Source organism: Neovison vison, chromosome 14 (genome assembly GCF_020171115.1).
Source record: "Neovison vison isolate M4711 chromosome 14, ASM_NN_V1, whole genome shotgun sequence".
NCBI classification, from domain to species: domain Eukaryota; kingdom Metazoa; phylum Chordata; class Mammalia; order Carnivora; family Mustelidae; genus Neogale; species Neogale vison.
Window position 1 is genome coordinate 10373428 of NC_058104.1, and position 22258 is coordinate 10395685.

Here is a 22258-nt window from a genome sequence, read left to right on the forward strand (position 1 = left end):
GGGATGTGGGCAGGGCTGAGCTGAGCTGAGCTGGGTGGCTCACAGCAGTTTTAAGAAAGCAAGCTGAGTCCGGATTAGTAGCAGATGCCCTGTCACAGCCTGAGTCACTAGGTTAGGGGGATTAAAGTTGATCCAAGGCCGCAGGGAAACCTGAAGGGCTGGAGAGATGGGAATTTTTCCACTTGAGAGTGTGGAGATTAGACGGGAAGGGGACAGGTGGAAAGGTCTTACAGGAATGCAGAACAGAGGTGACGAGGGCCTGAATTAGCGTGGGACCTGTGGGACCAGGGACAAACGGGAGAGTTCACAGGATGGGGGTGAGAGCAGATCTGTAATGTCACCAGCTGGGTGGCTGGTGGAACTCCTTGAGACCGGGGACCCAGGAGGTGGAGCAAGCAGGTGAGGAAAGATAAGGAATTCAGCTGTGAGTGTGTGTGTGTGGGGGGGGGGTCTTGGGACATGCCCTGCCAGGATGAGGGAGATCCGGGCTGGAGGTGACCATTTGGAGTCAACAGCCTCCTTGAAATAAGGGGAGTGGGTGGGACCCATTGGGAGGGAAATGGGGGAAACCCCCACATCTAGGGGACAGGCGGCAGAGGGGGAGGCTGCACAGGTTAAAAAAAAGGTGCGGGCACCGGAGCAAGGAGAGTTGTTTCTAGATGGGAGGAAGGCACGGCGGAAATCTGTCCTGGAGTCAGTTTCACAGTGGCAGTGGGCTGTTGAGGGCCGGGAAGGAAGTGGTGACGACAGCTCTCTTGAGAAGTGTGGCATGAAGTAGGGGAGGAGCAGTGGTAGGAGAGGTCGGAAGGGGTCAGGCTGAATGGGAGGGGAGGCGGGGGTGGGAGGTGCCGGGCTCAGCACAGGCTAGGAGGCAAGGTGGAACTGGCTGGCAGCTGGGTGAGAAAGGCTCAGGAAGTGGGAGGTGCAGGAGTCAGTGGCCAAGGGGACAGAACTATCAGGAGGCTGGCTACATCGTCCCGAGCAGGTGAGCAGCCAGCCAGATGAGAAGACCCAGGAGAAGGAAAGCAGGGGCCGTGGTCTTCCTGGAATGAGAGGGTGTGCATTGGTGGGAAAATCAGAACATGATCGACCCTTGGGATGTGCCTTGGAGAATTGGATCTTTTCCAAGCTGAGGCCCAAGGAGAAGAAGCGACTTGCCGTGGCCAGACTCCTCAGGAAATCACAGCCCAGACTGTGCCTGGACATGGCAGCTGGGTGGCGCTCCCATGGGCCTTGCCCTGACCCTCCTCTGTGTCGTTGTGTACTTGACGGGCACTCCAATTCTTGGCATTCTAACTGCTCCTCTCTGTTCAGCACCGTGCTGGCACCTTCCTTAATCTTCTCTGGGGGAGAAAGCCATTTTCTGTGTGTGGTTGGGAAACTGGCTCCGAAAACCACCAGCGATGATGACTTAGATCTCGCTTCTGTCTGGACACGCTGGGTGAGCGCGCTTGGGGCTGGAGGCACCACTCGCTGGAACGTTTCTAAAGGGGGTGCAGTCAGACTCCAGGGGTGAAAATTAGAGCCAGTGATTCTGTCGTGGAAAGAAGGGTCATCTGTGATGCAATGATTCTAGTTTACAAAGTGTTTCTTCCTGTTTTCCACATCATTTTACAAAGAGCTGTTGGGTTTGGAGGGTTCTGCCCCCTAAAATGCAATTCTTAATCCCATTCTTAAATCCCTCTGTGATGTGTGCGCATGTGTGCTGGGCGGAGGGTCAGTAATCAGACCTAGGATTTTCTTAGTCTGTTTTTGAGTGTCTTCCTGAATTAAAAGGTCTTGTTCTGGCTCTCAGGACCGGCCTCTAAAATACATCTTGAGAGAGAAATGGATTTGGCCTGACATCCAATTCACCTCTCTTCCTACCGCTGTCAGAAAACTTGGACCGGTTGACATGAGTGGAATTTTTCTTTCATTTGGATAAATGTGTCACTGTCGGATAGGGTTGTGACAGATGGAAAAATCCTATGTAGGGCACGCAGGAAGGACTGCGAGGGGCCGTCTGGCACAGGGGCTCGATAGGAACCCAACTCGCGTCTCAGTTAGTCTCTTAGTTAATTATTCGTATGCACTTCCTGAAAAGATGTTCCTGTTTGAACAGGAACGGTCTGGTGGACGCCCATCAGGGGCCAAGTGAGCTGCATGCCGGTGAGGACCCCGCGTGTGTGGCTGGTCCTGTGGCTTGGGGGGGTGGGGTGGCCGGCTACGGTCCCCGTGACCACCTGACCAGCTCCAGCGTGCTGTGTGCAGCACCACGGTCCACCCTGGCCAGCGGGTGTGGCTGCGGGAAGGAACCTTTCCCTCTTCCCCACTCCAGCCACCTCACCCCTCTGGCCCTGTGGCCAGACAATGGGATACCTGTTCCCTCTCCCCGCAGGGTGTGCCCTCCTGGCCTCTCCCCAGCCCTCCACAAGGCCCATGGCCTGTCCTGGGCATCCTTTGGGACTCACCCTGGGGACTCCGTGCTCGCTTTGGGCCAAAGCGTGAGTACCCAAGGACCGAGTACTCGAGCAGGCCGGGCACCTGTTGTCCAGACCCAGGGACCAGAGAAAGCGCGGCCGTATCATCCGCCCGCACCACTGGGGGAGAAGGAAGGCGGTGGTGAGAGCGAGGGATGCCCGGGCTTCCCGCCCCCTCCGCCGCCGAGCCAACCCGTGTTCACTGCGGCCCACGGCGCGCCCGGGGAACCGGAGAGATGCGCACCTTTTGCCAGTTTCCGCTCCCCGGCTTCCGGCCCGGGTGGTCCCGGCCAGCAGGTCCGCGCCACCGGGGTCCCCCAGGAGGGGCAGCGAGTCCCGTCCCTCCCTTTCCCCCTCCTCCCCTCCCGGCCTGCCAGGTCACGTGGCCCGTGGCGGCCCCCATGGGCCAACCACGTGATGGCGGCGCGCCGTTGCCTTGACAGCGGCTGCGGTGGCCCGCGGGGGCGGGGCAGCCGGCGGGGGCGGGGCCGGGAGGGGGGACCCGGCGGGACGCGCGGAAGGAGGGAGGGGGCCGTGCTCAGCGCCCCGGCCGGGCCACGGGGCCACAGGGCAACGCGGCCACGCCGCCCGCCGCAAGCCCGAGCCGGAGTGGAGCCGGGCGGGCAGGCAGAGCAGCTCGGTGAGTGCTCGCCTTGGGGGGTTGGCGGGGTGTGGGGGGGTACCCCGCCCTGCTGGGGGACTGAACGGGATTGCACCGGGAGACTCGACGGGGGGTGGGGGGGTGGGGAGGATGGGCTTTCTCCTGGGCAGGCTCGGGTTGGGGTGGCTGCAGGCGTTGGAGGGTGGCCAGATGGCCCCAACCCCATGGGATCCTGGCGGGGTGCGGCGCTGAGAAGGCTCAGAGGTCGGGGACAGGGGCGGAGTGTGTGTCTTGCGGCTGCTGAGGCTTCCCTAGGGGAAGGGACTCAGATGCAGGTGGACGCCTCTGGGAGACCCCTGTGGGGACTGTGCGCTCCCTCTCCCCTGTGGGTGTGACAAAGACGGAGTCAGAAACAGACTCGCCATTGCTCATGCCCCAGATGTTTAAAGGAAGTTAAGACAGGCAAACGCCAAACCTACCCCCTGGAAGAGATTCAGACAGGCCTGCCAAGGAGAATAGCTCATCTTCAGAGAGTCACCGTTATTCTACAAGAGCTTTTTTCTCTAACCCGTATATATAAAAAAACAAAAATCCCCTGCAAAGTTCAGCCAGGAGAGCACCTTTTGGAGCCTCTGCCACCTGACAGAAATGTCCGGTTCCGTCTCGCCCCATACCCCGTCCGGGAGAGTGAGGACCAGACTCTACCTCTCCCAGGGTTAGGGAGAGGAGGTCTGGCGCAAGGTAGGACACTGGGGCTGGGACGGTTTGGATGGATGTGAATCCGGTCCGGGCTGCTCCCTCAGCAGGAAGTGGCCTTTCTATCTCCGGGACCCGCAGGCCTGCCTGGAGACCCAGACTCCAAGCAGACACACGGCGCGCCCTTCCTTCGACTCCCTGCCACTCTGAGGACCTGTGCGGGGCTGCGACTGGCTGGCCACTACCCAGAGGCCACCGTCGGCCCTCTCAGCCCCCAAAGCCCTCTGCCTCCACTGTCCATCTTGAGTCCAGCCATCCCCCGTGCATTTCCTGGACCCCTTCTGCAGCCAGCTGGCCTCCCTGCCACGGCGCCTTGCCTCTCCGAACCCTCCCGTGCCGGCAGTGTCTCCTCCTTGAGGGAGGGTTCCTGTTTGCTAGGGCTGCCTTTACTAAGTCTGTTCTTGCTCCCCAGCAGGGACCGTCTCCCTGAGGGCAAGGCAGCCAGCCCCTCCTCTGCTCTTTGACCCTCACCCCTCGCCACTAAAGCAACCTTTAGCTCACTGGGTGATAATCACCCCCAGACGCTGCTCCCCCACTGGGAGCGGCAGAGCGGACCCTCCCCACTTCCATCTCTGAGGCCTGAGTACCAACTACAGCCTGACCTCAGAGCCCAGTAAGCATCTGCTGGACGGAGTGCAGAAGACGGACCCTCTGAGGGGGCGAAGCTGGTGACTTTCACCCGTCCACTCACTTGTGTGATGTGTGGGAGAAGGAAAAAGAAAAGGAGGAAGGCACCCCAAAAGAGAGAGCTCTTCCCCACCTCCCGGACCTTCCCACAGAGCCCTTTTAGAGATTGACATGGATAGATCCAACTTGGCCCCTTCCCACAGCCACGGACCTTGGTAAACAGCCCGTACTCTCCGTCCCCCCCAACCCCGGCCATGCTCCCTGGGACCTGGAAACACTGATCTGTTCATAGTAGCTTTAAGTAGGTTTTCGGTGGGGCCTGTGGGCTCTGGACGCACAAGTAATATCTGATGCCAGGCAAGCTGCGAGGTGCCTGTGCCCTTGAAGTCTGCCCTACAGATTAATTAGAGCCGAGCCCAGCGTGCTGCCGTGTGGGCCGGCCCCTTGGGCCATAGGAGATGGTCAGTCCCCTATCTGGATTACTGGAGATTTGGGTTTAAATTCACAAATCTTAACAGATTGGTCCTTCCGATCTTCGAGCCATGTTATTGCCAAACCAGATAACCTACCTGGGATGACCACAGTGCCGCCGGCCTCCGCTGCTTTGTGGAACCTGCTCCTGTGGGTTGGCTCAGTTTTTTCTTTTGCTCATCGTTTCCATCAGAGCCTGGATGTGGCTTTCCTTTAGTCCCCAAACCCCGAGTATTTCTGGGGGTGAACTGCGCCGATCAAAATTCAAGTTGGATTTGAGAAATGAGCCCCGGCGTGGAAATGTGTATTTCATGGTTGGCGCCTGGGTGTTGAAAAGCGGTTTTGAGTCTTCGGGTCCGTTATTTTGTTTCTGAGCCCTGTAGGGGTAGAGATGTCCCCACTGGAAGATGCTTGGGGTCCGAACGTGCAGATGTCATGTCCAGGATCACAGTGTAGGAGCCAACCTCGGCCTAGTGACCGGGTCCTAGGATCGGTCAGTACATAGGCCGTAGCTCCCTATTCCCCGAAGAGAGGAACAATTTGGAGGTTTCCTTCCGTGCTTGTTCAACCGCAAGCCACGCTTCCTTGGAGCATTTCTGACGCAGGGGTGGAAGCCTGGGTCATTAGCTTTGTGGAGGCACGATGGATGCGAAGTGGGTGGCTCAGGGCGGGGGTGTCCTGGAAATGCCCTCCTGACCTTCCTCCCCCACAGATGGGCCCCACTCGCAACACTGCCCCTGGTGAAGGGTGTGTACAGCAGGTCCCAGAGAAGGTTAACTTGCCCAGCTTCTGGCTTTTCCAGGTCTCGGGGACCCTCTGGGATGCCTGAGAGTGTCTCTCTCCTGCCCCCAGCCTGGCTCCCACCATGAGCGCCGAGCTCAACGTGCCTGTGGACCCCTCCACTCCCGCCTGCTCTGAACCCGGCCACAAGGGCATGGATTACCGAGACTGGGTCCGCCGCAGCTACCTGGAGCTGGTCACGTCCAACCACCACTCCGTGCAGGCCCTGTCCTGGAGAAAGCTGTACCTGAGCAGAGCCAAGCTGAAGGCGTCCAGCCGGACCTCTGCCCTCCTCTCGGGCTTTGCCATGGTGAGTGCAGACCCGTGGCAGGACCCGTGGCCTGCAGGGTGGGCTTCTGCTGTCGGACTCCTGCAGCGTTCCAGGGAGCAAAGAGTTCTCTCTGGGCCCTACTGGCTGTCAGGACGGACCCTTAGGAAGTCTCCCCAAGAAGTCCCCAAGCCCTGGAGGCCACAGAAAACCCCCTTCTTTTCTTTTTTCTTTTTATTTATTTATTTATTTGACAGATCACAGTAGGCAGAGAGGCAGGCAGAGAGAGAGGAGGAAGCAGGCTCCCCGCTGAGCAGAGAGCCCGATGCGGGGCTCAATCCCAGGACCCTAGGATCATGACCCGAGCCGAAGGCAGAGGCCTTAACCCACTGAGCCACCCAGGCGCCCCGAGAAAGCCCCCTTCTGACATTCCCACAGAGCAGTTTACCTGGCAGGGAAGTTGAACTCGACTGAAACAGCTTCAGTGTCCAGGGAGGAAAGTGCCCATGTCCGCCCCAGCCCGAGCACCGCCTGAGAGGGGAAATCTGAAGGATGGAGCGCGATTAGGATCTATTGGGGTTCGCTTGGGTTAGCCCGGCTTGGGACACAGATCGCCTCCCCCGCCGTCCCACATGTGGCCTCCTGGTGATGAAGCAGAGTCCCTGGCCTGCCTCCAGGCTCTCAGGCTGCAGCTTTCCTTCTGAGTCATTCCCCAGGATAAGAGTCGCTCTCGGGCAGAACTGTGTGGTGCCCTAAGCCAGGGTTCAGAGTATGAGCACGGGAGTGACCGCCCCTCTTTCTCTGTGGTATGCTTAGAGGTCCTATCTGGTGGGAATAATGTTTTTCTTCATTTAAAAAAAATTTTTAAAAAGATTTTGTTTATTTATTTGAGAGAGAGCGTGCACGCACAAGCAGGGGGAGCTTCAGAGGGAGCGGGAGAAGCAGGCCCCCCACTGAGCAGGGACCCCCCCCCGCCAACATAGGGCTCGATCCCAGGACCTCAGGATCATGACCTGAGCCGAAGGCAGATGCTTAACTGATTGAGCCACCAGGTGCCCCAATTTTTTTCTTTAATGTAAAAAACAATTGTTATTTTTCCAAAGCCCAGAGTGTTTGTTGTCAGGTCGGTAGGACAGAAAATAAGCCGTCAGAATGAGGCACTGTGGCCGGTCTTGTGGCAGGGGCCTGCTCTCTCGCTGGTACAGGCCACCCTGGGAAAACCTGTGTGGTCAGGGCGTGGCGGAGGCCACCAAGCTTAGAGGCTAGAAGGTTGGGTTTAAATCTGTAGTTTAAAGTGAAGGCTTCATTTCAGTGTTGCATGATATTGATTTACTTATTCTTAACATAACTTCAGAAGGGTATACTTGCGCGGGGCACAACCGTGGTTTGAGTGATTTTCTTCCCGTGGTTTCCATAACGAGCAAAAGACAGAATGCTTTCTCAAGCTTCCTCTGAAGGGACACGTGTGAGAAATATAAACAACACTAGGAAAGCGAGAGCTTGTTTTCTCCACCGCGGAATTATAGGGTTGCGTTACGCTCGTCTGGCCCGCTCTTAGGATTATTTTTGGGCCTGTGGAAAACAAACCGTGGGGAGTATCATGGACGTCGGGTTTCCTTTGTGTGGGGGCCCCGGGTCTCAGAAGTCCTTTCCTGTCTTAAATGTCTTCTTAAACCCTGGCCTTCCAGAAACTTAGATCTGCAGACTTAGAGAAGCTCCGCTGTTTTCCCAGCCCCCAAAAGGGCTCACCCACAGAAGCCTCCAGAACCACTCATTTAAAATTGGAAAATGGGGTGCGGGGGGGCGCGTGAGTGGCTCAGTCAGTGACGGGTCTGCCTTCGGCTCAGGTCACGATCCCAGAGTCTCGGGATCGAGCCCCGCATCCGGCTCCCTGCTCAGCGGGGAATTCTGCTTCTCCCTCAGACCCTTCCCCACTCTCAGATGTGAGCTTTCCCTCTCTCTCTCAAAATAAATATAAAATCTTAAATAAATGAAATCAGGAAATTGGCCCTGTTCGGTTATCATATAAAGAGTGGGTTCTGGAGGACAAGTATAAGACTGCGTGGCAGCCCGCAGGGTAGGAAATTGTCTTAGAATGAAAATAGTGACCACAGGGAGACCGGCATGGGAGGGCCCGGATGCACCCACAGGGTGCCGCTGTCCATCCCTAGCTTGGCGATGGCGGTCACCCTTGCCAGCAGTAATTCCTTTCTTCAGCATTTACAGACTGTCTCCTCTGCCTGCACGTGCTCCCTTAACGCAGTCTGGGCTACATTTCAGGAGCTGTACCCTGCCCTCACCCTCCCTTCTAGAAGGTTCCTCTCAGGGTGGCTGCCGCAGCCTAATACACACCAGAGAGTCGGCCGTAACGGGGAAGTGGAAGGCAGTAGAAACAGCGGGGTGCAAAGACCAGCGGTGGGGACAGCAGCCGCCGACCCAATGGACTAGCGTAGACCAGGTCAGGATTCAGAGAGTGGCTGAGCGCGGGAGAAGGCAGACACACACACAGATGGGCAGAGAGCGTGTCAGACACGGTGGCCCACGAGGGGCAGGGACGAGCAGAAGTGAAGAGGCAGTTTGCTAGGTGGTCTCTCCCTTCGTGTTCTATATCCCCTAATTAGAAGTGCAAAGCTGTTCTAACGGCAAAGTACTTATGCCCGCGGTGAGCCTGTTTCTTCAGGTTTATCCTTCCGCAAACACACAGAACCAGTGATCCGAGGCCCCCTCATAAAATCTTTGCATAAACACATTGAAAAATGACCTGTTGGCCCTTTCTCTCCTGAAGGCTGAGCAAAACTGGTTTCTTACTGTAGGCCTTTTACTTAGCATTGTTTCTTACCTCGGCGCCCTCTGTGGTTTACAACCTCCTCTTGTTGAGCCATGTCCTTTGTGGTAGCAGGAGCCTGCCCAGGCCACAGGGGGCACTGAGAAAAGACCGTCCCTCAACTTGTGTGGTGTGGCAACTGTCTGTATGGAGCGGTGACCACTTCTGAGTTTCTGTTCAGCTGTGGTCCACTAGGACTGCCGTATCTTCTTTTTACCTATCAAATGTTCCATCTCTGCTGAGACGATGAGTCACTCACTCTAGGAGGCGGTAGTTGCTGGAAGTTGTGAAATCTTTCTTGTAAAATTTTTAAAACGGGATGGCTTAGATCTAGGAAGTAAACACAGTGGGTAGAAAAGCCTTCCTCCGGCTTCGTTCTGCCTTCCCTCCCCTTTCCTTGACTGGTCTGGTTTCTTACCTCTGGGTACCCGGGAGAAGGCCCTTGGTGAGCCCTAGAGTCCTTGCCAGGCCTGGACTAAACCGTTCCCTGGGGGAAGTCCACAGTGCCAGGCCACAGAGGGAGCCATTCTCTGTGGACTGGGTTCTACCCTCGGGGAAGCAAAGCAGGAGCCCATTTCCTAGTCTGAGGTCTGAATGCCCTTTAGGCCTTGGGCTGAGCAGGTCCTGCCCTGCTGGCTATAGGCATCCACTGCCACAGAAATAGGCTGGAACTTCTGGTTTCCTCTGAGGATTTTCCTTCCTTCCTTCCTTCCTGAGAGAGAGTGCGCACATAACGCATATGAGTTGGGGGCGGAACAGCGGATGGAGAGGGAGAATCTCCAGCCGACTCCCTTGAGTGTGGATCCCAGAAGTGGGGCTCGACCTCACAACCCTGAGATCACCACCTGAGCTAAAACCAAGAGTCAGACGCTCAGCCAACTGCACCACCCAGGTCCCCCTTTTTTCTTTTTTCTTTTGTTTAAAACTCATTTGGGGGCCGCCTGGCTGGCAGTCCGTTGAGCGGGTCACCCTTGATCTCAGGGGTGTGAGCTTAAAAATTTTTTTTGGTTCAAAAAAGATAACAAAAATGGTTTTTATTTTATCAAAGTTCATACATGCTGGCAGTTTACAGACGAAGGAGTGCCTGAGGCTCTACGCTGCCTCCCGTCCCCGCCGCCGCGGTGACTGCGGGCCCCTCCTTTCGGAACAGCTTTCTCCAGACTGCGGTTTCTGGATTTATCCGTTTCAGGCCTTACCTGTTGGCCTGGTCTCCCTTTGACTGTGGGTGATGACTCAGCTCTTTGCCCAGCCCAGCCCCCTTCCCCCAGGCCCTGTCACCTTCGCCCTCATTCCTGTCACCAGTCCTGGCCTTGGAGATGCGGGTTTCTCCCTAGGGTGTCTGGTCTCCACTGCCTGATGCACCCCGATGTCCACGTGAGGCTGTCCAGGTTTGTAGCTCAGTCTGGGCCGGCCAGGAGCCCCCAGTACCACCTTTCTCTTGTTACCCTTTGGAAGTGGGTTTTTTTTACAGGTATTTTTATAGATTTTATTTTTTTATTTGACAGAGAGAGAGCACAAGCAGGGGGAGTAGGAGAGGGGGAAGCAGGCTCCCCGCTGAGCAGGGAGCCCTACACGGGGCTCGATCCCAGGACCCTGGGATCATGACCTGACCCGAAGGCAGACGCTCAACCGACTGAGCCAGGCACCCCAGTTTTTTATTGTTTGAAAACAGCGTTGTTTGGCGGCTAAGCCAAGCCACGGGTTCCCGAGGAGTGTGGCCTCAGTCCTGGCTCAAAGCCCGGTACCCGGAGAACCCCCCGTATTCGGTGCCAGGAAGGCCCCCCGGAGGGGTGAGCCCTGCCGTTCCCCACCCTGTGCCTTCCAGCTCCTTCCTCGGTGGGAGGTCCTTCAGCGCCTGAGAAAACAGATGCTGAAGCGTGCGCAGGGCGAGGCGGGCACCCCCTGCCCTGCACGGCCCCAGCCCAGCGCCCCCCTCCCCGCCCCCCCGCCTCGCAGGTGGCCATGGTGGAGGTGCAGCTGGAGACGCAGTACCAGTACCCGCGGCCGCTGCTCATCGCCTTCAGCGCCTGCACCACGGTGCTGGTGGCCGTGCACCTGTTCGCCCTGCTCATCAGCACGTGCATCCTGCCCAACGTGGAGGCCGTGAGCAACATCCACAACCTCAACTCCATCAGCGAGTCCCCGCACGAGCGCATGCACCCCTACATCGAGCTGGCCTGGGGCTTCTCCACCGTGCTGGGCATCCTGCTCTTCCTGGCCGAGGTCGTGCTGCTCTGCTGGATCAAGTTCCTGCCCGTGGACGCGCGCCGCCAGCCCGGCCCCCCGCCCGGCCCCGGCGGCCACACGGGCTGGCAGGCTGCCCTCGTGTCCACCATCATCATGGTGCCCGTGGGCCTCATCTTCGTGGTCTTCACCCTCCACTTCTACCGCTCCCTGGTGCGCCACAAAACCGAGCGGCACAACCGCGAGATCGAGGAGCTGCACAAGCTCAAGGTGCAGCTGGACGGGCACGAGCGCAGCCTGCAGGCCGTGTGAGCCGCGCCCCTGCCCCACCCCCGGCCCAGCCCGGCCCGGCCCGGTGTGGGCGTGGAGCTGCCGGCCCGGCCGCCCCGACACTGCCCACTGCCGCGCCGTTCCAGACCAAAGTCTTACCCCCGTCCTCGCGCCGGGAAGCCCGGCCGGCTGGGCCTCCCGCAGAAGACGGGGACCTGGAGAAGAAAGAGAGAGTCTGTTGCCAACAGCGGAGAACAAAACCGCCCGCGTCCGGGGCCTGGGGATGCCCTGCGGCGGGAGACGGGCGTCACGGGCAGGCTCGGCGCTCGGGGGAGGGCTGAGGGTTTCAGAGAAGGGACCGCGCCGTGCCACCTGGGGTGTGGGTCTCACGTGCCACCCTGCTGCAAGGAGATGGGGCGCAGGCCCACAGCTTGGCCTGGTGCTTCCCTCCCCTATCCTGGGGGGATTAGGTGGCCGGGCTGACCGGGGAGGGCAGGAGCTGGGGTCCCAGGTCCGCTCAGCGGGCGCGGTGGGCGCTCAGCCGGGCATCGGACTGGTCTCGTCCCCTGGGAAGACTTCCAAGGACGGAGGCCTGGCCAGGCCAGGAGGTGCATCTTTGGGCATCCCATGAGAGATGTCCACCTACAGAGACCTTTAACTGGGTGCTCTGGGCACACTGGGCTCCATTCTCTCTGCCTAGCCAGCCTGGAGCCCTGGGCGTTTTGACCCAGCAGTCGCCAGGTTGGGGAAAGGGCTCACAGTCCAGAGGCCTCCAACTACAAACTGGCTTCTGAGCCCGCGTCAGTGGCTCCTCTAGGCTACAGCTGCCAAAGGCCCTTGCCAGAGTGCGCAAAATGCTTCCCCTCTCCCCCAGGAGGAGGGAAGACGTGGCCTGGGGGCTTCCTCTCTAGACAAGGCCCATCGGCCTGACCTGGCCAAACGCCAGGCCTCTCGGCCACACGTAGGGCCCGGCTCACCCATTTCCACGGCCGCGCATGTAGGGGCGAGCATACAGCACCCTGAGCTGCTTTCCAAACCCACGCTTACCGCATCGGCCCGCTGCAGCCCGACAGGGAGCCTGCCTTGTTTCCGTCATCGGGGGACGTCGTGCTCTGAGGGCGTCTCTGTGGGGTCTGGGTGGCCCGTGCCGAGAAATCCCGGCCGGCCTGGCTGTGGCTGCAGGGAACGTGACGTACCATTGAGGACATAAACCTTAACACATAACCAAAATGCCATGGGGCTGTCTGTGAGCCATGCCGGGAGTCGCCGTGGTAAGTCGGGAGGTTATGGGAGTCCGGACGTCGGGTTCCGTGGAGCCAGACGAGAGCCTGGCGTCGTCCACGGGCGCGGCCCGGCTGTTCCGCAGACCTCTGCCCGTGCTTGCTTGCTGTCTAGTGCATGTCTGTTCTGTCCCGCAGCCTTGTTGAAAAGGCTTGTGTGGCTTCGTGAGTATTTGCTTGTGTCAGCGTCGCTGTAAGACGGCTGCTCTGTGTCCTGGCAGGGACTGCACAGGCAGCCTCCTCCCCACAGTGGGGAGTGGGCAGCAGCCGCATCCTCTAGCCTGAGCCTTCGGAGAGGGGCCGTGCTGGCCTCCCTTCCCTGGGCCATCAAGTGCCCCTACCCCAAGTGCGCCAGACATGCCCGGCTTGCCAGACTGGAAAGCACCCCCAGAGCCAGCTGGGAGGCCGGTGGTTAATGCCTGCTCCGCCGACAGAGCTGCTGGCCTCGCCACCTCGGGCGGGACACTGGGTGACCCAGGACGATGCCACATGGGTAGCGAAGATGCCGCATCCTGTGTTCTTAATGCTGCTTAGAACCTTGCTCTTGTTCCTTCGTCTGGAGTGTTCTCCTAGCTCCCCAAGGCGTGGGGCAAGCGGAGTTTCTGCGGGACAGAGAGGACCATGGGTCTGGGGACTGGCGGTCGGTGTGGAGTCTCAGGGTAGCCCCAGAGCTCTGGGGGAGAGGGGAGGGTCAGCTGGCGTTGGGAGCTGCAGACGCAACTCAGCAGGCAGGCCGGGGGGAGAAGGGAGGCCGACGATGGGCTGGAATGGCAGTTTCTGGAGGTTGAACCCGGTCGGGAAGCCTTCCAGGCGCCGCGGCCGCTCGGCGTGAGGTGCCCTGGAGCCAGCGAGGGCCTGGCCTAGTTTCCTCCGAGCGGAGCCTTCCCGGTGCTCCCGAGCGGAGCCCCCGTGGGTACGCTGAGGCCCTTTCCAAAGTGGAGCACGGTCTCCATTTAGTACCTGGCCAGAACACTCAAGTGTTTCTATTTTAGAAACTGCGAGGGCAGAGTGGATTCTAGCGTCTTCTAGGAAAGTCTGGTGGGGCTCAAACCGCGTTGAGTCGGAATGCTTCAGGGCTCGTGGCGGCGGTCACCTGTCTCGCGCTGATTGATTGATTATGCACGACGCTGGGCCTCACATCCGGTGAACATGACCCCTGGCCTGTGCGTGGGTTTTCCAGTAGTTGCCCGGGATTGAGCTGAATAAACAAGTCAATCTGTGACGCATCCTCTCTCTTCTTGGCAGAGCGCCGTGGCTGAGGTGACAGGCAGGAGCCCCTGGTGCTCCCCCATTACCCCCCCGCCCCCGCAGTGCCTGGTGCCTCCCAGAGGGCAGACCCCTCCTCCTGAAGCCCCTCCTGCCTCTTCCGAATTGCTGGTCACCGGCCTCACGTCTTAACAGGTTTCCCAGGCGAGGGCAGTGACCCCTCTGGAACGGGGAGGCGGGTGCTCAGGCCCAGACATGCTGGGAGGGTCCCTCCAGGTGGGGCCCCAAGAGAACTGAGCATCCCTGCCTGCTGCCTCCCTTCCCTTCCCCAGCGGGCTCCCGCTTTTCTAGAAACACAGCAAGGGACAGCCCCGCGGGTGGCTGAGCACCCGCAGAGCCCATCTGAAGGGGGCCTGCTTGACGGTCCTCATCCACACCCTCCAGGTCAGGAGCCACTGAGGCTCTGGTCCTTCGGTGGCGTCTTCTCTGTCCCGGGTACCTGCGGCTCTGGCGTCAGGACAGGGACGCTCTCCCACAGCCAAGTGACCCTTTCGAGAATCTCCCAGATGTTTCGGTTTTGTAACTGTTCCCCACCGAGGCCCCGTCTAGGAAAGGACGTCTGTCTTTTATTATTTTTAACTTGCAGGCCCTTCAACCTCGAGGCTCCTAGGGGTCAGGTGTGCAAACAGGGACAAGTTCTGCCAATCCAGCCGGGGGGTGGCCCACCTGCTGCTGCCGCCCAGGAGGAGGACTTGCCAGGCCCCTGGGTCTAAAGGAGGGCTGAGCTCCGCCTGAAGCAGAAGCCGCGTCGGGCAGGCCCCCTGCACCGACCATCTCCCCGGGGAGTGCAGCCAACCCACAGAAGGCTGTCTCGACTCCCATGCCTCCAGAAGGTGGCGAGGGAGGGTCCACGGAGCCCTGGGCACAGGCCAGCAGGACAAGGGGCACAGGACTGAGCCAAGATTCCTCACTGGGCCCATTTAGAACCCGCGGACCCCTCTTCCCAGCCCTTGATGCCTGCAGCACCCCCCCAGTTACCGGGGACACAGTACAGACAGGTTCTACTAGAGTCTCAACAGGAGTGACCCAGAGGAGGCTTCCCAGACCCGAGCTCCCCGCCGGGACCAGCCCCAGCTCCAATAAATGGCCCTGAGTTTCCTTAACATCTTTCAAAGCAGGACAGGCTGTCAGCTGTGCTCTCCGCCGACTGTGGAAGACGACGGGGCAGGAAGTCAGCCTCAGACCGGACGCTTCTGTGTTCGTACGTTCCCGGAAGGCCCATCGTTCCTCCGAGCCCGAGGCCGCCAGACCACCGGGACAGAACGGTCCGCACAGCATGTCTGGTGTGGACGCAGAGCGTGGGAACACAGTGACGGCCACCTCAAGTCCGGGGCTAAGCAGCCACTACACCCCTCAGCCTGTGGCTGAGCCACCCCGCCCGGCCTTCCCAGCCCCGTCCCAGTGGGCGGCACGAGCGGCGGATGCCGAAGTGGGCACACTGAACCTGATGGTCTTCGTGGTGTAGCTTCAAGGACAAACCCAACCTAGAGTCACCAACTTGACCACGACACGATGCAGCATGTCCCGAGGTGGATCCGGGGGCCGTATGGACCATGGCATGGGGTGTGTCCTGAGGGGCACTCTGCCCCTGTCAAATGTCTGGCCAGCACTGGGTGATTCTGGGGGCAACAGGCTTCTTTGCTGAGTGGCTCTCCCGGCCTTCACGGGCCTCCCCCCGCACAGACCTGGGGGTGCATTTGCCACACAGAAGTGTTGGCGGAGGCTCATGCAGGTGTGCTCCAAGGCCTGGCCTGTCAGGGCAGAGGCGCCTCCCCCCCCATGTCCCCGTGGAGCAGACCCCCAGGCCTGCAAGCCCACCGAGCTGTTCAGGGCCCCAGGGGCCCAGCCAGGCCTACATCTGAAGCCCAGTGAGGAACCCAGAGCAGTGTCTGTGCGGGTCACAACTCCGGGAAGGAGCTGTCCTCCACCCTCCTGCTCCAAGTGAGCTGACCCCGGGGACGACCCGCTCTGCAGCTGGGCTCAGTTCAGCCACTAGAAACCCAGCAGCCTTTCCTGGGTCTCCAGAGCGATGCCACTTCACAGCGCATAGTGGCCAGTGACTGCCCTCCCACTGCCAACAGCTCACAGAAGGTTCTAGAATGATTGAAGACCAGCGCGGACCATGAACATTTCTGGGCTCTGATAGGGCCCCTGGTCCCAAAGTCTGGCACCGAGCCTGTGGCTGGCGAGCGTATCTGGTCTTAGGAGCAGCAGAAGAGGGCAGGCCGCCTTCCCCGTGAGTACCCCACACGGCACCAGTGTCCCCCCTACTTTTTCACAGCATGAGGCAGGGGAGGAAGGTGGGACCAGACTCTCTGGAGATCTCTCTGTCCTCATGGCCCCCAACACCTCCGGGGGATCCAGCGTGACAGAGCCTGACGCAGAGGCAGTCACCAGCTCTGAAGGCTGAAATAGTAACTTTAGGTCTGTCGATTCTGCTCTCCGACTCGCTCCCCAAATGAAAGGACCAGAGAATGGGGTTATCAGGGAACTTCATTGAGAGAGGGATAAAGGAGAAAGTGTTTTTAGGTGGTACTAACAAGTTCAAGTTCAAATGAGCCCACTGCCCTCCAACTGTGACAAGCCAGCCACACAGGAGGCCACGGGGTAGGTCAGACAGGTCTGACCCAAGGGCCAGTGCCATCCCATCCGGCTCCCAGGCAGGGCCCACGCCTTCGTTGTGTCAGGATGCTGCGCCGTCTTCTCTTCAAAGCTACTAAGCTGGGGAGAAAGCCCCCCCCATGCCGGGCTTCCCGGCCTGAAATCCTGGCAGACAGTCAAGCCCGGAGCCGGCGCCCTGGCCAGGCCCGGCCCCAGCTCCTGTCCCCAGGGAGGTGGCTCACAGAGGTCTCCCCTGAAAGGACAGCGAGATCTGCAGGAGTTCCTGCCCCAGCTCCTGCTGCCGCCCGCCAGGACGGAACTCGGCCGACAGCTCCCTGAAGGTGGCGCAGACGCGGCGGCCCTCGATGTGTCTGCGGTGGATGGCGTGCTTCCACTGGTGCCGTGCGGCGCCCGAGAGCACGAGCAGCGAGCGGCGGGGTAAGGGGACGGCCACCTCCACCTCCTGGCACAGGACGGACCTGCTGGGGGCCATCACCCCTTCCACCAGGGCCTCCGGGAAGCCAGAAGGGGCCAGACAGAGCAGCAGGCTGCCGGGCGCCTCCCGGGACATGGACAGCACAGTCGGGGACAGGAGGTTGAGGCTCACCAGCCGCTCCCCCCACAGCCAGGCGTCATCCAGGTGGGGGTCGATGGCCGAGCCCCGCTCTGGGCAGTAGTCCAGGTTACACTGCTCCACGGGCCGGAAGTCCTCCAGGATGGGGTACAGGCCCATCCTCCGCACCACGTCCCGGCTGAAGCTGGGGAGGCCGCTGAAGCCGGCAGTCTTGAGCTTCTGTTTCCGGAAGTTGACTTTGGGGCCATAGTCCTGAAGGGTGAGGACAGAGAGGAAGTGGAGAAGTGCCTGAGTTTACAGGAATGGCTATCACGGGCCAGGTCTGAAGGATCTGACCGTGGAGACCAAGAGAAGCAAAAATGCCTGTCTCTGGACCAGGATGCGCTCCCAGCGGGAGGCGGCCGGCCCCTGCGGGAAACGCTATGGGAAGAAACGAAGGAGGGAAGGGGCTACGATGTGCCGGGGCAGGGGGCTGTCTTAGACCGCGTGCAGGCAGGGAGGGAGGAAGACAAAGGACCTGCGTGCAGGCAGCGTGTTCTGGGCCGTGAGGCCAAAGTTGGGACGTGAGACGAAGGAGCCGCGAGGGAGGAAGGGTCAGCCCCAGGCGGCCTCATCACATGGTCAGAGCTGGGGATCCCGGGGGTTCAGAACCGAGACAGAGAAGTTCCGCTCCCGGCTACACACCCAGGACTGGAAACAAGGCCATGCAGACACTTGCCGACGGGTGTTCACGGCGACACCAGGGCACAACAGCCAAAGGGCGGGCACAGGCCGGTGTCCGTGGATGACAAATGGATGAAGGCGCGGGGGCAGGTCCGCACAAGAGGGCCATCTGGCCACAAACACCACGGGGCACTGTCGGGGGGAGAAGCCGACACGGAGGGCCACGTGTTCTATGATCCCGCTTACGTGAGATGTCTGGCACAGGCAAAGCCAGACAGAAAGATGAGTGGTTGGCAGGGGACGGGGAACACGGAGCGACTGCTCCTGGGTACAGATGTCCTTTGCGGGTGACGGGCAGGCAGTGGAGAAGGCTGCACGCTCTGAACAGAGCGAACTGTACGTGTTAAATGAGTGGATTTTATGGTCTGTGGGTTCTATCTTAAAAAAAAGCAATCGTTAGGGAGGAGGCTTCCAGAACACCCCTCAGACCTCAGACTTGTGGCCCAAGGGACTGAGCATTTATCCACCGACTCCTGCCCCTCGGGCACCCCCCGCCAGTGGCGAGTGGGGGTATCCAGTGCAAATGTCTTTCTCCTTCCAGCTTCAGTGTGTCAGCGTGGCTGGGCGCCCCCGGCAGCGGCAGGCGGAGAAGGAGGCTCGGGGTACAGCGCACAGAGAGGTGTGACCTAGAGCCTGTCCGCAGCACAGAGGCGGCTTACAGGAACCCCACAGAGCAGCAGGGGGAGCGGAGGTTGGGATGGGGGCCTGGTGGGTTTGTAGCAGAGCAGCGGGTCCATCTGAGGAAGGGGGTCGGGGCCCCGGTAAGCTCCAGAAGGATCGCAGCGGCAGAACTGGGTGGGGGCAGTGGGGGTGCGGAGTGCTGTGTTCTCAGATTCCGGGCATGTTCTGAAGGAAGCAAGTGGACAGGGATGACCAGGGCGAGGGAGAGAAATCTGGAGAGCTGCACGGTTTCCGGCGCGAGCAGATGGAGGGGGAATTTGCCGCGCTGTGGACACTGCGGGGGCACCGGGACGGGCCAAGACTCAGCGAGGGTCTGACGAACACGGGAAGCCAGCGGGAGACACGAACATGGGAGTCGCAAACACACGCACGGTGTCAGAGCTGTGACTCACGGAGACCGGCCAGGGAGCTCTGGCAACGGAGAGGCCCCAGGGCTGGGCCTGACAACCGGCCGCCGGGTGGGGGCGCCGAGGCCAGGACCCAGGACGGAGGCGGCGAGGGCGTGAAGCGGGAGCAGGAGGAGACACAGTGAAGACAGAATAGACGACACTACGGAGAGGTTGGCTGCAGAGGTGGGAAGGGGAGCTTACGGGTGGTCTGCGGGAGAAGATCCAGTAAGAATGAGGTCGAGGACAGAGGGGAGCAGGGTCGGACAGCACCTCGGACGTCGGGGGGGCTTGGAGAGAAGCCTGGCTCCGCGGCTGAGAAGGGCACAGCCCATGCTTTCTCGGGGTGGGGGGTGAAGGGGGAAGGTCCAGAAGGTCCAGTGTCCCCGGGGGAGACGGATGTGACCGCCGGAGCAGAGCAGCTGGGCGTGAGGCCAGCAGCCAGAGGAGCTGGACTTGCCCGGGGCTGGAGTTCAGCGGAAGGAGCAGGACAGTGGGGGGCGACAGGGCACAGGAGCCCCAGAGGAAGTGGTGTGATGATGGACAGGCCTGAAGTCACTGAGAGGGAGGCAGGGCGGGAGAGAAGGCAGAGAGTACTGCCCGGAAGAGGCCAGGACTTGCGGGTCCCAGTATCTCAAAACTGATGGCGGAACGACTTGAGTGGGAAGGTGAGCAGCGGCTCTGAACACCCTGAGAGCAGAGCATCAGTCTGCCCTAGGCCCTGCCGGTGGGTCTGGTGGGAAGTGGAGAAGGCCAGGCCTGCCTGTGCCCCTTCCTCCAACACACGCCACACACCGCTCCCCTGGCCGCCCAAGCCCCGAGGTCAGGGGAGCTCACCCCCTAATGGCCCTGGGGTGCTGTGGCTGCAGAGAGGCACTGCGAGGGATGTGAGCAAAGGGGTGTGGGGCAAGGAGTCCGGAGCAGGAGGACTCCTCCCCGACCAGCCAGCCCGCTCCTCCCGCCTCCCGAGGCCTACCTGCTTCCTCCGTCCAGACTGGGAGAGCTTCCAGGGCTCCCGGTCCATCAGCTGCACCATCTCGGCTTCCTCCTCCCGGGTCACAAAATCCTCTATCAGCGTCACACCGGGGAAGGGGAAGGCCCAGCCTTCAAAGTCAGACTCCTCGGCCCCCACGGCCCAGCCAGTGTCAGAGTAGTAAATGAAACGGTGCGTTTTCTGCAAAAGAAAGAGGAGGGACCTGGAGGCCCTGAAGCCACTTTGGAAAGCAGCTGGGGTCCAGAGGGAGGCAGAACCCCTCCCCGCCTGGGGCTGCCTCCTGGGAAGGGCCCTTTGCCTGTCCTTTCTCACTTTCCTCATCTTACAGGGAAGAGCATACACGTAACTACTCTCTGCTCTCTGTTTTAAAAATGAGGTGACCCGGCCCAGCAAAGGTCAGGAATGAGCCTGTGGCTGCACAGCGGGGCGCTGCCTGGGAGTCCACACTGTGCTAGTGTCGCTGTGGGGTGTCCTCCGGCCTCCCTGGCCGTGGGGGGGGGACTAAAGGAGAGGAACCCAAGGCTGTCCAGAGGGCGAGCATGCTGGGCAGCCAGAGGGGAGATGCCGTCCCCGCGGTGGGGGTGACTCTGGGCTCCGCCCCCCTCTGCGGCTGCAGAGGCACTGCCTGAACTTTCCTTCGAAAGAGAGAACTTGCCAGCCATCCTCGAGGAGGGCCCAGCGCACAACCTCCTGCCACCTCAAGTTTGGGGCAAAGGCCACCCTGGTCCCAGGCAGCCCCCAGCCAATGACTCAGCACAGGTCTCGCTCTTTCTACCCGAGTCGGGACTCCTCTCTCCATCAGTCTGCTCAGGAGCTCCCAGCTGGACTGGCCATGACTTTGTCCCAGCCGCATGGCAGTCTGAGGTCCGCCCTGTCCAGTGAATCCTCCTTTACCCCAAACCCTTTACATCTCATGGCTACTGCTGCCCACGCCGGCTGGGAACCATCGTGTCCTCCGTCTTCTGGCACCTCACACGGAACACATTAAAATCGGGGATCACCCTGTACCTTCTGCTCATCTCACAGCCAGCAAGTCGGGCTACCCCCACACCCACGGGCACGGGCTAAGTTCAGACTCTCGGCACTTCTCAGGCTTTCCTTGTAGCCAAAATACACAGGACATAAAACTGCCATCGTCACCATCTTTAAAGTGTACAGGTAAGCGCTCAATCCAGTCACGCTGTCCTGCACCCATCCCCACCTCTCTAAAACTCTGGACTCGAAACAACGCTTCGCTCTTTTCCGCAAGCCCCAGGGACCCACCATGCTACTTGCTGACTCTATGAAGGTGATTCCTCTACAGGCTTCCCGGAAGCGGAATCCTGCAATATTTAATCCTCTCGTGAGGGACCTTTCACTCAGCATAATGACCTCAGGATCCGTTCGTGTCACAGCAGGTGTCAAACGCCCTTCAAGGCACATGACATTCCATGGGACACAGGCCACGTTTGTTTACGCGCTCAGCCACTGCTGGACATTTTCACTGCTTCCATTTCGTAGCTACTGGGAACCACGGTGCTAGGAACGGGGGCGTCCAGGTCTCTCTTCAAGGATCTGCTTTCGAGTCTACCCAGAACTGCTGGATCACATGGTAATTCTACTTTTTGTTTGCTGAGACATCACCAGATCACTTTCCACAGGACCTTCCAAGCTTTTACCGGGGATGCTGTGGGAGTTTCTGCACTGGCTTCCGAGATTCCATACCTTCCCATCTGCCTCCGCACGTCCTGGGACCTTTCCAAAACTCACCCCTAACTTCCTCTGAAACCCTGAGCGGCAATCCGGGGCCCTCAGAACAAGTCCCGCCTACCCAGCCACCACACACAGAGCCCTCTGGGTCAGGGCGGCCGGCCCCTGAAGCGTCACGCTCCTTCCAAGCCCGGGGACCTGCCCCAGGCCTGTACCCAAGCAGTCCCCCAGCGGGAACGCCCTTGTCGTCCCCCACCCCAGCCCGACAAAGGCTCTGGATCCTTTTTCCTTAATTAATTGGAATAAATTTCCTCCTTGACCACTTCCGCTCAACGGTGTCTAGGGCACTTTGCCTGCCTGGTTTTCGGCGTCCTCTTTCTTTTTCCTGGTCGTCTCCCCACTCCGTGAAGCTCGCAGCCCCAGACTCAGGGTAGGAGGCGCGGGGGAGGGGGGCGCTAAGTGGAGGTTTGCTGTCACACTCTCCCCAGGGCTCAAAGGGGAGTTGCGGTCGGATGGCACCCACTCCAAGCCCACCCCTCAAAGCGCTCATCTCATCCTGCAATGCCCCCACAGCAAGGGGCCCTTGACAGGGGTTGATCCGGGGCCCGTCTTCGAAGCCAGTCTGGGCCTCAGTTTCCCCGTATTAAGAAGGGAGTTGTGGCACGGCCCCTCCCCCAGCCCTCACCTGCGGGGGGTGCTGCCAGGGCGGGTCACCTCCGCGCTGCCGCTCGCAGATCAGACAGGTCCGGATGCCCTTGCAGCCGCATTCCCGGAGGACCTCTGGGGCAGCCACCGCCGCAGCCGCCATCGTCGCGTCTTGGCGA

At 60.2% G+C, this 22258-nt stretch overlaps 2 protein-coding genes and 1 long non-coding RNA gene across 9 annotated transcripts in view; 1 reads left to right on the forward strand and 2 right to left on the reverse strand.

Moving 5' to 3' along the window:
• Positions 1–13742, forward strand: part of ORAI2 (ORAI calcium release-activated calcium modulator 2) — an 18674-nt gene extending 4932 nt beyond the window's left edge. Inside the window, exons 1-3 of one of the 7 annotated variants that reach the window (XM_044233561.1) lie at positions 68–399; positions 5767–6004; positions 10743–13742. In XM_044233561.1, the coding sequence (XP_044089496.1) occupies positions 335–399; positions 5767–6004; positions 10743–11282 (843 nt within the window). In that variant the 5' untranslated portion in view covers positions 68–334 and the 3' untranslated portion in view covers positions 11283–13742. Of the gene's footprint in view, positions 1–67; positions 400–972; positions 986–1355; positions 1442–2101; positions 2149–3027; positions 3100–5716; positions 6005–10742 lie in introns of those variants that run through there. The other 6 variants (XM_044233565.1, XM_044233563.1, XM_044233566.1 and 3 more) reach the window with 6 other exon arrangements.
• On the reverse strand, positions 1435–2803 carry LOC122895829. The gene is made up of 3 exons (XR_006382319.1): positions 2704–2803; positions 2451–2579; positions 1435–1534 (listed from the first exon to the last, which is right to left on the reverse strand). It is a non-coding gene; the product is annotated as an uncharacterized LOC122895829 (long non-coding RNA).
• A 2519-nt stretch (positions 13743–16261) lies between the features above and the next one.
• ALKBH4 (alkB homolog 4, lysine demethylase) lies at positions 16262–22256 on the reverse strand. The gene is made up of 3 exons (XM_044233560.1): positions 22120–22256; positions 19728–19925; positions 16262–17213 (listed from the first exon to the last, which is right to left on the reverse strand). The coding sequence occupies exons 1-3, from the start codon at positions 22240–22242 to the stop codon at positions 16626–16628; spliced, it is 909 nt and encodes a 302-aa protein (XP_044089495.1). The 5' UTR covers positions 22243–22256; the 3' UTR covers positions 16262–16625.
• Between the last annotated feature and the right edge of the window lie 2 nt (positions 22257–22258).